The sequence below is a fragment of the Lethenteron reissneri genome, unplaced genomic scaffold (assembly GCF_015708825.2).
Source record: "Lethenteron reissneri isolate LAM-NWPU_2019-01 unplaced genomic scaffold, ASM1570882v1 scaffold_1638, whole genome shotgun sequence".
Classification (NCBI taxonomy): Eukaryota; Metazoa; Chordata; class Hyperoartia; order Petromyzontiformes; family Petromyzontidae; genus Lethenteron; species Lethenteron reissneri.
This window is the reverse complement of record NW_026891375.1, coordinates 2,188,560-2,202,295: the sequence shown is the minus strand read 5'-3', so window position 1 is coordinate 2,202,295 and position 13,736 is coordinate 2,188,560. Positions and strand designations below refer to the sequence as shown.

The 13,736-nt window shown below is 58.1% G+C and overlaps 1 protein-coding gene across 1 annotated transcript in view; it reads right to left on the bottom strand.

Moving 5' to 3' along the window:
* Positions 1-692: 692 nt before the first annotated feature.
* LOC133362958 (antifreeze protein Maxi-like) overlaps positions 693-13,736 on the bottom strand; it is a 196,354-nt gene continuing 183,310 nt past the window's right edge. The window contains exons 4-5 of the mRNA XM_061581935.1: positions 2,435-2,984; positions 693-811 (exon numbers count right to left, since the gene is read on the bottom strand). Of these exons, the coding sequence (XP_061437919.1) occupies positions 693-811; positions 2,435-2,984 (669 nt within the window). The remainder of the gene's footprint in view (positions 812-2,434; positions 2,985-13,736) is intronic.

Below are 13,736 nucleotides of genomic sequence, written 5' to 3'. Positions count from 1 at the left end.
ACGGCACCTCGTGGTGTTCACCTTCTGAAGCGCTCGCTCGTCACCGTGGCGTGCGCGATGACCACCACCACAACCACCACCACCACAACCACCACCACCACAACCACCACCAACACCACAACCACCACAACCACGTGGCTTTTCTTTCGTGTTGTGCGTGGTGCTTTTAGCGCCACAGCGCGTGGATTCATAGCGTTTGTTAATTTGTGTTGCTGGTGACCTTGTGTATTTCATATTGAAATCGCCTCCAGTGCTGTTGCTGCTGGCGGCAATAAAAGTTGTTTAAAAGTCAAAAAGTCGGTCTCTCTCCGTTTCTCTCTCTCTGTCTCTCTCCCCGTCTGTCTGTCCCTCTCTCTGTCTCTCTCCCCGTCTGTCTGTCTCTCTGTATGTCTCTCTCTCTGTCTGTCTCTCTCTGTCTCTCTCTGTCTCTCTGTCTGTCTCTCTCTCCGTCTCTCTGTCTCTCTCCCTGTCTCTCTCTGTCCCTCTCTGTATCTCTCTGTCTCTCTCTCCGTCTGTATGTCTCTCTATCTGTCTGTCTCTCTCTCCGTCACTCTGTCTCTCTCTCTGTCTCTCTGTCTCTCTCCCTGTCTCTCTCCCCGTCTGTCTCTCTCCGTCTCTCTGTCTCTCTCCCCGTCTGTCTCTCTGCGCGTCTCCCCAGTCCGCGTGTGCGAGCGAGCGAGCGAGCGAGCGCGTCACTCACTCTCGAGTCGTCCCACCAACTCCTTGTCCGACGCGGCTGTTTCCGCGTCCATGGACAGGACCTCCTGCGGGATGTAGAGCACCGTGTGTCCCTCCAGCTTGTGCCGCGTGTCTGGGCGGACGAAACACACAAAGGTCCCCCCGTGGGGGTTAGGAGAGATGTTAACTACCTCGCCTGGTATACAGGAGGTGGTGGGTTCGATGCCGACCCTGACGATGCCTTCTGCTGTAGATTTGGAGTTTGCGTCTTTCTCTCGCCTGTCATCATCACGGTGACTAGGAGATGTTGACTACCTCGCCTGGTGTACAGGAGGTCGTGGGTTAAATCCTGACCCTGACGATGCCTGCTGCTGTAGATTTGGAGTCTGCGGTGTCTCTCTCTCTCTCGCTCTCCCCGTGGTCGCGTGAATTTTTTTCCGGGTCCTCCGGTTTTTTGTATGTAACATCGGAAGGAAGAGCGTTCCAGACGGCCGCGGAAGCCATCGAGGTCAGAGAGTTACAACAGCGAACAGCACAACAACAAGGACAGGAGGGCAAAGCACGACAGTAGCCATCACGCCAGGTGCTCAACTGTGGCTGAAGCCTCCCACCGACTGCCCACTCCCACCGACTGCCCCTTCACCAACTGCCCCCCTCACCAACTGCCCCTCCCACCAACCACCCCTCCCACTAACCGCCCCCCTCACCAACTGCCCCTCTCACCAACCGCCTCTCCCACCAACTGCCACTCTCACCAACCGCCCCCCTCACCAATTGCCCCCTCACCAACCGCCCCTCCCACCAACTGCCCCTCCCGCCAACTGTCCCCCTCACCAACTGCCCCTCTCACCAACTGCCCCTCCCACCAACTGCCCCTCTCACCAACTGTCACTCTCACCAACCGCCCCTCCCACCAACTGCCCCTCCCACCAACTGCCCCTCTCACCAACCGCCCCTCTCACCAACTGCCCCTCTCACCAACCGCCCCTCCCACCAACTGCCACTCTCACCAACCGCCCCTCTCACCAACTGCCCCCCCACCAACTGCCCCTCCCACCAACTGCCCCCTCACCAACCGCCCCTCCCACCAACTGCCCCTCCCGCCAACTGTCCCCCTCACCAACTGCCCCTCTCACCAACTGCCCCTCCCACCAACTGCCCCTCTCACCAACTGCCACTCCCACCAACCGCCCCTCCCACCAACTGCCCCTCCCACCAACTGCCCCTCCCACCAACTGCCACTCCCACCAACTGCCACTCCCACCAACTGCCACCCCCACCAACTGCCCCTCCCACCAACCGCCCCTCCCACCAACTGCCCCTTCCACCAACTGCCCCTCTCACCAACTGCCCCCCTCACCAACTGCCCCTCCCACCAACTGCCCCTCTCACCAACTGCCCCTCCCACCAACCACCCCTCTCACCAACTGCCCCTCCCACCAACTGCCCCTCTCACCAACTGCCCCCCTCACCAACTGCCCCTCCCACCAACTGCCACTCTCACCAACCGCCCCCCTCACCAACTGCCCCTCCCACCAATTGTCACTCTCACCAACTGCCCCCTCTCACCAACTGCCACTCTCACCAACCGCCCCTCTCACCAACTGTCACTCTCACCAACTGTCACTCTCACCAACTGTCCTCTCTCACCAACCGCCCCTCCCACCAACCGCTCCTCCCACCAACTGCCCCTCCCACCAACTGCCCCTCTCACCAACTGCCCCTCCCACCCGCCAACCAACCGACCGCCCCTCACCCGTGAGCGTGGCCATGAAACGGTGCACATGCCCACGGAAGTCGTTGCGGATGCCCTCTGGCCAGCCGGCGTTGTGCAGCAGCGAGGGCACGAAGATGCCGCCCATGGCCCGCAAGAGGGCCTCCAGGTGGCCGCCCCTCACCGTGCCCACCAGCACCGCGCCGCTACGCAGCAGACGCTCGGCGCTCGCCCAGTCAGCGGCGACGCCGGCGGCGGCGGTATCAGCGGTATCAGCGGTATCGGCGGTGTCGGCGGTATCGGCGGTATCGGCGGCGTCGGCATCGGCGGTGGTAACGCCGCTATGAATGGCACCGCCAGCAGCAGCGGCTGCAGTATCAGCAGCGGCAGCAGCGCTGGTAGCCCCAGCAGCAGCAGCAGCAGCCGTGCCGCCGAGAGTATCGGCAGCAGGATCAGCGCCAGCAGCAGTAGCAGCGGCGCTTGCGGAATCGTCAGCGGTGGGAGCAGCAGCATCGGTAGCGGCGCCGTCCGCACCGACGCCGGCATCGGTGTCGCACCGTCGCCGCACAAAGTACATCATCTCGTCCACGGCCTGTGAGGACACAGGGGCAGGGCGCGGGTTTGAGATCCGCGTGTTCCTCTACGTTGGGAGGCGAAGGCGGCCGGGCGTGCGGGCGCCATGCGCGTGCCGTTGACACCGCCCGCACAAATAGGCGGCCGCCATCGATCGGCGGCCTGTCCCAACGGTCTCCGTTTATTGAGGCTTTGCAGGGGCGCACCGGGAGGCTGTCGGTTGGCGTCGCGTCTTCACGACGCCAAATCGTCAAAAATCGCAATTTGAAACAATGCGATAGCAAATCACAAAGGGCTGCGATTTGAAAAGTCATATTACTTCCTTGCTGGAATAGTTTAATTTTTTATTGTTATAACCAGGCGAGGTAGTCAACATCTCCTAGGCACCGTGATCATGATGATGAGAGAGACACGCAGACTCCAAATATACAACAGGCATCGTCAGGGTCGGGATCGGGATCGAACCCACGACCTCCTGTATACCAGGCGAGGTAGTTAACATCTCCTAGCCACCGTGATGATGATGAGAGACAGACGCAAACTCCAAATCTACAGCAGCAGGCATCATCAGGGCTGGGATAGAACCCACGACCTCCTGCATACCAGGCGAAGTAGTCAACATATCCTAGCTACCGTGAGTATGATGATGAGAGAGACACGCAAACTCCAAATATACAGCAGGCATCATCAGTGTGGGGATCGAACCCACGACCTCCTGTATACCAGGCGAAGTAGTTAACATCTCACAGCCACCTTGATGATGATGATGAGAGAGAGACACACAATCTCCAAATATACAACAGACGTCATCAGGGCTGGGATCGAACCCACGACCTCCTGCATACCAGGCGAGGTAGTCAACATCTCCTAGGCACCTTGATGATGAGAGAGAGACGCAGACTCCAGATATACAGCAGCAGGCGTCATCAGGGTCGGGATCGAACCCACGACCTCCTGTATACCAGGCGAGGTAGTCAACATCTCCTCGCCACCCTGGCACCCCACACTACTCACAGACGCACGCAGACTCGACGTTTACTATGGAAAACCTTGACGGTAGATATCGTGACCCCACGTTACAGACAGACGGATGGAGCTACTGCCCTCACGCCATCAGACTAGATACGTGTGCGGCACGGGCTAGAGAAGAGATGGAGTGATGTGGTACGGGAGGACGTGGAGCTGAGTGGACTTGCCGATGACTGGTACCAGCGGTGTCAAGATCGGCCTCAGTGGAGGAGGCTCGTGAAGGACGCTACTGGGCAGTTGGAGGCAGTCGCCCTCCAACAACAACAGAGGGCGGAGGAGCGACGCTCACAACAACGAGCGGAGCGCCGGGTGGCTAAAGCACAGCAAGTTGGTACAGTAGGGGGCACAGGTGGTGCATCAGCCAGTCATCTCGGTCATCTCAGTCAGTCGACCCGTGGTACCTGCTGGGTCTGCCTCGTGACCTCCTGCCAGCGGGCGTTCGACACTTCACGTGGCCTCAAGGTGCACTTGGCCTGGCACAAGCGTGTTGTTGCACATGTATATCGAACATCTTTCGCACCGTACGTAGCCGACCGTGCTAATCAGAGGTGCGGAGGAAGGACAGTCAACTAAACTACGAGAGAGTGAAGCTACCTGTCTGCTTTATACTGGTAAGAACCTCCTGGTTACACCAGCCCACAGGGGATTATTGTGTCTGTCCGTTGTGCAGGGAGGGGCTGGGTGGGGAGGGAGGGGCTGTGTGGGGAGGGAATGGTGGGGAGGGGCTGGGTGGGGAGGGGCTGGGTGGGGTGGGTGGGGCGGGGTTGGGTTGGGGGAGGGGCTGGTCACCCCGTGGTGCCCTTATAAAACTCAACGTTTCACCTACTCACACCGGCTTGTGCCCGCCCTCACAGTCGGGCATATTTGCGGAATACACCACGCCGCCGTTGACCCTGCAGGCCATTGACCGAGCAACCAACGTTCCTACCAGCTCCCTCCGCAGGACAATGTGTTTGCTGTCTCTCTCTCGCCTTGTGGTGTCTCCCAGTGTGTGTCTCTCTCTCTGTCTCTCTCACGGTGTCTCTGCGTGTCTCACCGTGTTGGTTTCGCTCTCTCTCTCTGTATCTAACTGTGTCTGCTTTATCGCTATCTCTCTCCCCTTGTCTCTCACCGTGTGTGTGTGTGTGTGTATCTCTGTCTATCTCACTGTCTCTCTGTCTATCTCACGGTGTCTCTCTCTCTCACGGTCTCTCTCACTGTGTGTGTCTCTCTCAATGCCTCTCTGTGCATATCGCTGTCTATTTTTCTGTCTCTCAGTGTCTTTCCCTGTGTCTCTCTCTGTCTCTCTCTGTCTCTCTCTCTCTCTCCCTCCGTGTGTCTCTCACCCTGTGTGCGTATCTCTGTCTGTCTCTCTCCCTGTGTGTGTGTCTCTCTCTCCCTGTCTCTCTCTCTGATTTTCTCCCTGTGCATGTCTCTCTGTCTCTCTCTCCCTGTGTGTGTGTCTCTCTCTCCCTGTGTCTCTGTGTCTCTCTCTCCCTGTGTGTGTCTCTCTCCCTGTGTATGTCTGTCTCTCTCCCTGTGTGTCTCTCTGTCTCTCTGTCTCTCTCCCTGTGTATGTCTCTCTCCCTGTGTGTCTCTCTCCCTGTATGTCTCTCTCTCTCTCTCTCTGTCTCTCTCCCTGTGTCTCTCTATCTCTCTCCCTGTGTGTGTGTGTCTCTCTCTGTGTCTCTCTCATTCTCTCCGTGTCTCTCTCTGCAGCTCCCCCCTGCGATGCAATAACACCACGCGAACAACCCCCACCCCCCCACTCCGGCGTTACTATTGTCTCAGGCCTTCCCAGCTGGGGGCCTTCCCTGCTGGGCTGGCATTGGGTACCCTGGGCATTTGTTCAGATTTTCCTTCCAAATCCACCACAGGCGGCGTATTATTGTTGTTATCATCATCAGAGAGACAGAGACAGAGTCCCACCGTAAAATAAACCCCGTGGCGTCCTCTGGAAAAGGATCTCACCCCCTCCCCACCCACAGCCCCCCCCCCCCTGCCAACCTCCCCCCCCCCCCCCATTTGACCCCCCCCCCCAGCCTCTTTTTTTATTTGAACTGAACCTGAAACAATGTGAACCGAATCTGGCCGAGAGGGAGAAGAGAAAGTGAGCGTTTGATGCCACGTGTGTGAGTGGGTGGGTGCATGTGTAGGTCTGTGTGTGTGTAGGTGGATCTGTGTGTGTGTAGGTCTGTGTGTGTGTGGATCTGTGTGTGTGTCTGTGTGTGTGTGGATCTGTGTGTGTGTGTGGATCTGTGTGTGTGTAGGTCTGTGTGTGTGTGTGGATCTGTGTGTGTGTAGGTCTGTGTGTGTGTGTGTGTAGGTCTGTGTGTGTGTGTAGGTCTGTGTGTGTGTGGACGTCTGTGTGTGTGGATCTGTGTGTGTGGATGTGTGTGTGGGTCTGTGTGTCTGTCGATGTCTGTGTGTTTGTGGATCTGTGTGTGTGTAGGTCTGTGTGTGTGTAGGTCTGTGAGTGTGTAGGTCTGTGTGTGTGTGTGTAGGTCTGTGTGTGTGTGTGTGGATCTGTGTGTGTGTGTAGGTCTGTGTGTGTGTAGGTCTCTGTGTGTGTAGATCTGTGTGTGTGTCTGTGTGTGTGTGTAGGTCTGTGTGTGGGTCTGTGTGTGTGTGGACGTCTGTGTGTGTGTGTGGACGTCTGTGTGTGTGTGTGTAGGTCTGTGTGTGTGTGGACGTCTGTGTGTGTGGATCTGTGTGTGTGTGTAGGTCTGTGTGTGTGTGTGTAGGTCTGTGTGTATGTGGACGTCTGTGTGTGTGGATCTGTGTGTGTGGATTTGTGTGTGTGGGTCTGTGTGTCTGTCGATGTCTGTGTGTTTGTGGATCTGTGTGTGTGTAGGTCTGTGTGTGTGTAGGTCTGTGTGTGTGTGTAGGTATGTGTGTGTGTGTGTAGGTCTGTGTGTGGGTCTGTGTGTGTGTGGGTCTGTGTGTGTGTAGGTCTGTGTGAGTGGTTCTGTGTGGGTGTGAGTTTGTGTTTGGGAGTGGGTAGATGTGAGGGTGTGGATGTGAGTGTGTGAGTGGCTCTGTGTGGATGTGAGTTTAGGTGTGTGTGTGTGTATGTGCGTGGGTGATTGTGTATGTGTGTGGGTGACTGTGTGTGTGTGAGTGGTTCTGTATCGGTGTGAGTTTGCGTATGGTGAGTGTGTGGATGTGAGTTTGTGTATGTGAGTGTGTGTGGGTGTGAGTTTGTGTATGTGAGTGTGTGGGTGTGATTTTATGTGAGTGTGAGTTTGTGGGTGTGTGGGTGTGAGTTTGTGGGTGTGTGGGTGTGAGTTTGTGTATGTGAGTGTGTGGATGTGAGTTTGTGTGCGTGTGTGGGTGTGGGTGTGTGGGTGTGAGTGTGTGAGTGTGAGGGTGTGGATATGAGTGTGTCTGTGTGCGTCTGTGTGTGTGTGTGGGGAGCGGTAGTGTAGCAGTCAGCACGCTGCGCTACAAACCTAACGACCCGGGTTCGATTCCCGCTCACGGCCAACACCGGCGACGATTTATCTGAACCGGTCTTGGCCCTCCCCTAGGTCCACTCGGCCTCAAACGAGTACCTGGTGCGGTGTGTAAACATCGCCACCGGTAGGACACAAAGGCGACACGGGCGTGGTGTTGGTCACCCACCCCCTCGTGAGCCACAGTCCCCGTAGCCTTCATAGGCGCTGCTCGCTAACAGCACTTGCCCCAACAGTCTGTTACAGTTCACACGGTGGTGAGGTTCTTTGTCTCTGACTCGGCGTGCGTGGGGGCTGGCTTGGGCAGTAGATCACCCACGCGTACGCAGCGACTGCTGACCGAGCAGATCATTCTGAGGACACGGCCGCCGCGTGAGGAAATGAGAGATTTTTTTTCAGGGGAAGAGGGGGGGAAATCAGGAGGAGGTAGGAATAACAATAACATCACAGCGACGATGCAATGGTCAGCACGCTGCGCTTGGGATCCAGACCGGAGGTCGCTGACTCGGCACCATGTCGCTCGTCCACTCGCTCGCACACTCACACCCACCCACACACTTACTCACCCACACACTCACACACTCACCCACCCACTCACTCGCTCGCCCGCCCACTTACCCACACACTCGCCCACCCACACACTCGCTCGCCCACTCACTCACCCACTCACTCACCCACCCACACACTCGATCGCTCGCTCGCCCACTCACTCACCCACCCACACTCACACCCACCCACACACTCGCTCGCCCACCTACCCACCCACACACTCGCTCGCCCACCTACCCACCCACACACTCGCTCGCCCACCTACCCACCCACACACTCACCCACCCACACACTCACCCACCCACACACTTACTCACCCACATACTCACACACTCACCCACCCACTCACTCGCTCGCCCGCCCACTTACCCACACACTCACCCACCCACACACTCGCTCGCCCACTCACTCACCCACTCACTCACCCACCCACTCACTCACCCACCCACACACTCGATCGCTCGCTCGCCCACTCACCCACCCACACTCACACCCACCCACACACTCGCTCGCCCACCTACCCACCCACACACTCGCTCGCCCACCTACCCACCCACACACTCGCTTGCCCACCTACCCACCCACACACTCACCCACCCACACACTCACCCACCCACACACTCGCTCGCCCACCTACCCACGTAAACACTCGGTCACCCACTCGAACACCCACTAACTCGCCCACCCACACAATCACCCACCCACACACACGCTCGCCCACCTATCCACCCACACACTCACCCACCCACACACTCACCCACCCACACACTCACCCACCCACTCGCTCGCCCACTCACCCACCCACACACTCACCCACCCACACACTCGCTCGCCCACCTACCCACCCACACACTCACCCACCCACACACTCACCCACCCACACACTCACCCACCCACACACTCGCTCGCCCACTCACTCACCCACCCACACACTCACCCACCCACACACTCGCTCGCCCACCTACCCACCCATACACCCACCCACCCACACACTCGCTCGCCCACCTACCCACCCACACACTCACCCACACACTCACCCACCCACACACTCGCTCGCTCGCCCACTCACCCACCCACACTCACACCCACCCACACTCACACCCACCCACACACTCGCTCGCCCACCTACCCACCCACACACTCACCCACCCACACACTCGCTCGCCAACCTACCCACCCACACACTAACCCACCCACCCACCCAGACACTCACCCACCCACACACTCGCTCGCCCACCCACCCACCCACATACTCACCCTCCCACACACTCACCTACTCACACACTCACCCACCCACACACTCACCCACCCACACACTCGCTCGCCCACCTACCCACCCACATACCCTCCCACACACTCACCTACTCACACACTCACCCACCCACACACTCGCTCGCCCACCTACCCACCCACCCACACACTCACCCACCCACACACACACTCACCCACCCACACACTCGCTCGCCCACTCACTCACCCACCCACACACTCACCCACCCACACACTCGCTCGCCCACTCACCCACACACTCGCTCGCCCACCTACCCACCCACACACTCGCTCGCCCACCTACCCACCCACACACTCACCCACCCACACACTCACCCACCCACACACTTACTCACCCACATACTCACACACTCACCCACCCACTCACTCGCTCGCCCGCCCACTTACCCACACACTCACCCACCCACACACTCGCTCGCCCACTCACTCACCCACTCACTCACCCACCCACTCACTCACCCACCCACACACTCGATCGCTCGCTCGCCCACTCACCCACCCACACTCACACCCACCCACACACTCGCTCGCCCACCTACCCACCCACACACTCGCTTGCCCACCTACCCACCCACACACTCACCCACCCACACACTCACCCACCCACACACTCGCTCGCCCACCTACCCACGTAAACACTCGGTCACCCACTCGAACACCCACTAACTCGCCCACCCACACAATCACCCACCCACACACACGCTCGCCCACCTATCCACCCACACACTCACCCACCCACACACTCACCCACCCACACACTCACCCACCCACTCGCTCGCCCACTCACCCACCCACACACTCACCCACCCACACATTCGCTCGCCCACCTACCCACCCACACACTCACCCACCCACACACTCACCCACCCACACACTCACCCACCCACACACTCGCTCGCCCACTCACTCACCCACCCACACACTCACCCACCCACACACTCGCTCGCCCACCTACCCACCCATACACCCACCCACCCACACACTCGCTCGCCCACCTACCCACCCACACACTCACCCACACACTCACCCACCCACACACTCGCTCGCTCGCCCACTCACCCACCCACACTCACACCCACCCACACTCACACCCACCCACACACTCGCTCGCCCACCTACCCACCCACACACTCACCCACCCACACACTCGCTCGCCAACCTACCCACCCACACACTAACCCACCCACCCACCCAGACACTCACCCACCCACACACTCGCTCGCCCACCTACCCACCCACATACTCACCCTCCCACACACTCACCTACTCACACACTCACCCACCCACACACTCACCCACCCACACACTCGCTCGCCCACCTACCCACCCACATACCCTCCCACACACTCACCTACTCACACACTCACCCACCCACACACTCGCTCGCCCACCTACCCACCCACCCACACACTCACCCACCCACACACACACTCACCCACCCACACACTCGCTCGCCCACTCACTCACCCACCCACACACTCACCCACCCACACACTCGCTCGCCCACTCACCCACACACTCGCTCGCCCACCTACCCACCCACACACTCACCCACCGACACACTTGCTCGCCCACCTACCCACCCACCCACTTACACACTCACCCACTCACACACTCACCCACCCACACACTCGCTCGCCCACCTACCCACCCACACACTCACCCACCCACACACTCGCTCGCCCACTCACCCACCCACACACTCGCTCGCCCACTCACCCACCCACACACTCGGTCACCCACTCGAATACCCACTAACCCGCCCACCCACACACTCGCTGACTCACTCACTCACCCACTAACTCACCCACCCACACGATCGCTCACCCACTCGCACACCCACCCACACATTCGCTCAGCCACTCGCTCGCCCACACACATGCACACCCACTACTTCAGCTGCGTTAGCACCCTCTCTGTAGCAGCGTTTATGCCACCGCTCTAATCAAATTGAAATAAAGCGTGGAACGTTATATTAAAGCGGGGTTTTTTTACATTAAATTTAATGCATCTTCAATTTTTGTTCTTTTGACAATGTTGTTGAAAACAAATCTCGCGGTGGTTATCAAGAGGGGGGAGGTGCCCAACTTGTAGCTTTAGCCACCAGGGGGGCAAGGCACCCCCACATCACCTGCCCCCCACGATAGGGCATCACGGTGGCCAGATGTTAACTACCTCGCCTGGTATCTTGGCAAAAGGTGTCACTTTTTGTTGCCTGAAAAAAGGGAAAACCCCTATTAGTATATTTTGCTACTGGCAAAGGAGGTCCCATAATGTATCTGCTCACCCCGAGCTCTCATTACTCTGGTGGCGCGTTGTCTTTGAACTGTGCGCCTTTTGGCGTCATCTGGTCGAACACCGTATGAGACTAGGCTCCAAAGAAAGCTGTCTCTGGTGTGGACCAATCAGTTTCAAAGACAATGCATAAATTATCAGAGTACTGATTTTTTGTTTGCATTTGACTGCAAGTATTGTGGTTAATGTAAGCATGATTCATTGCAAAAGGTGTCAGTTTTTGTTGCCAGAAAAAAGGGGAAAAACCCTATTAGTATACCTCGCCTGGTGGGCAGGAGATCGTGGGTTCGATCCCAACCCTGACGACGCCTGCTGCTGTTCTCCACCTGAGGACGGCTGCTTGCGTTGTGGCCGAAACGTCGTGAGAATTGTATTTTATTATCTTTAATTTTTTTTCCATTCTACGTGACTTTACCGAAAGAACCAACAAGATGAATCCATGCTGCAGTCACGAAAGCTTTAAATCGAAATTTTTTATTTTATTTTATTATTTCCATTCTACGTAACTTTACCGAAAGAACCAACAAGATGAATCCATGCTGCAGTCACGAAAGAAGCTTTACATCGAAATTTTTGGGTTTTGTTTAGATAGCTAACGCGTCTGCTTCAAGTGGCTTTTCAGCGTCGAAGGCTGCCTACATAACTCTACCATTTCTCGGGGCTTGTGCTGCAGGTTTCCCCAGCGGCTCTACACCGAACCGGTTTCAAAACCGGTTCTGGCGTGAGCCCCCCCCCCACCACCACTGTGGCACACGAGGGGGTGGGTGGGTGGCCAGCATCACGCACGCCCGGCTGAATCTGCCTCCCCGGTGGCGATGTTTACACACCGCACAAGGTAACTCATTTGAGGCTGAGTTGACCTAGGGGAGGCCCAGGACCGGCTCAGATAATCGTCACCGGTGGTGTTGGCCGTGAGCGGGAATCGAACCCCGACACACTCACTCACTCAATACCAGCGACGGTGACGTCACCACGGCGCCTGTGCCAAGCTAGGTGCACCTTGAGGCTGCCACGTGAAGCGTCGAAGGGTCCCCGCTGACGGGAGGAGGAGGGTCACGTGACAGACCCAGATGGTGCCATGGGTCATAGAGTTCGTAGCGGCAGTGTAGCGCTAACCGCTACGCTACCGCTCCCCACAAGCGCACACACATGCGCACACACGCACGCATACACACACACACACACGTGCACACGCACGCTCACACGCACGAGCACACGCACACACACACGTGCACACGCACGCGGACACACGCACGCGGACACACGCACGCGGACACGCATACACACACACATGCGCACACACACACACGCGCTCACACGCACGCTCACACGCATACACACACACGCGCACACACGCACACACACACGCGCACACGCACACACACACACGCGGACACACACACACACACGCACACACACACACGCGGACACACACGCACACACGCACGCGCACACACGCACGCGCACACACGCACGCACACACGCACGCGGACACACACACACGCGCACACACGCACACACACGTGCACACACGCACACACACACGCGCACACACGCACGCGCACACACACACGCGCACACACGCACGCGCACACACACACGCACACACACACACGCGCACACACGCGCACACACGCACACACACGTGCACACACGCACACACACACGCGCACACACGCACGCACACACACACACGCACACACGCACACGCGGACACACACGCACACACGCACGCGCACACACGCACGCGCACACACGCACGCACACACGCACGCGGACACACGCGCACACACGCACACACACGCGCACACACACACACGCACACACACGCGCACACGCGCACACACACACGCGCACACGTACGCACACCCACACACGCCCTCTCGCACAGTACCCCACGTTGCACACTGACTGCCCTGCAATTAGCTAAAACTTATTTTTTACTCTACCAGGTGTTGCAAGTGCCCCCTGAGCTGACTATCTAAGTAGCCCTTTTGCCATCGCGAATGACAGCGGCTGAGCGATCATCACGTGGAAATGTAATAGCAGTAAAGGCGTGACGTTGATTCTAAATGTGGCCGGGATAGAGCGGAGGACCCGGAGAAAAATGCACATGACACGCAAACTCCAAATACACAGCAGCGAGATCGAACCCACGACCTCCTGTGTACCAG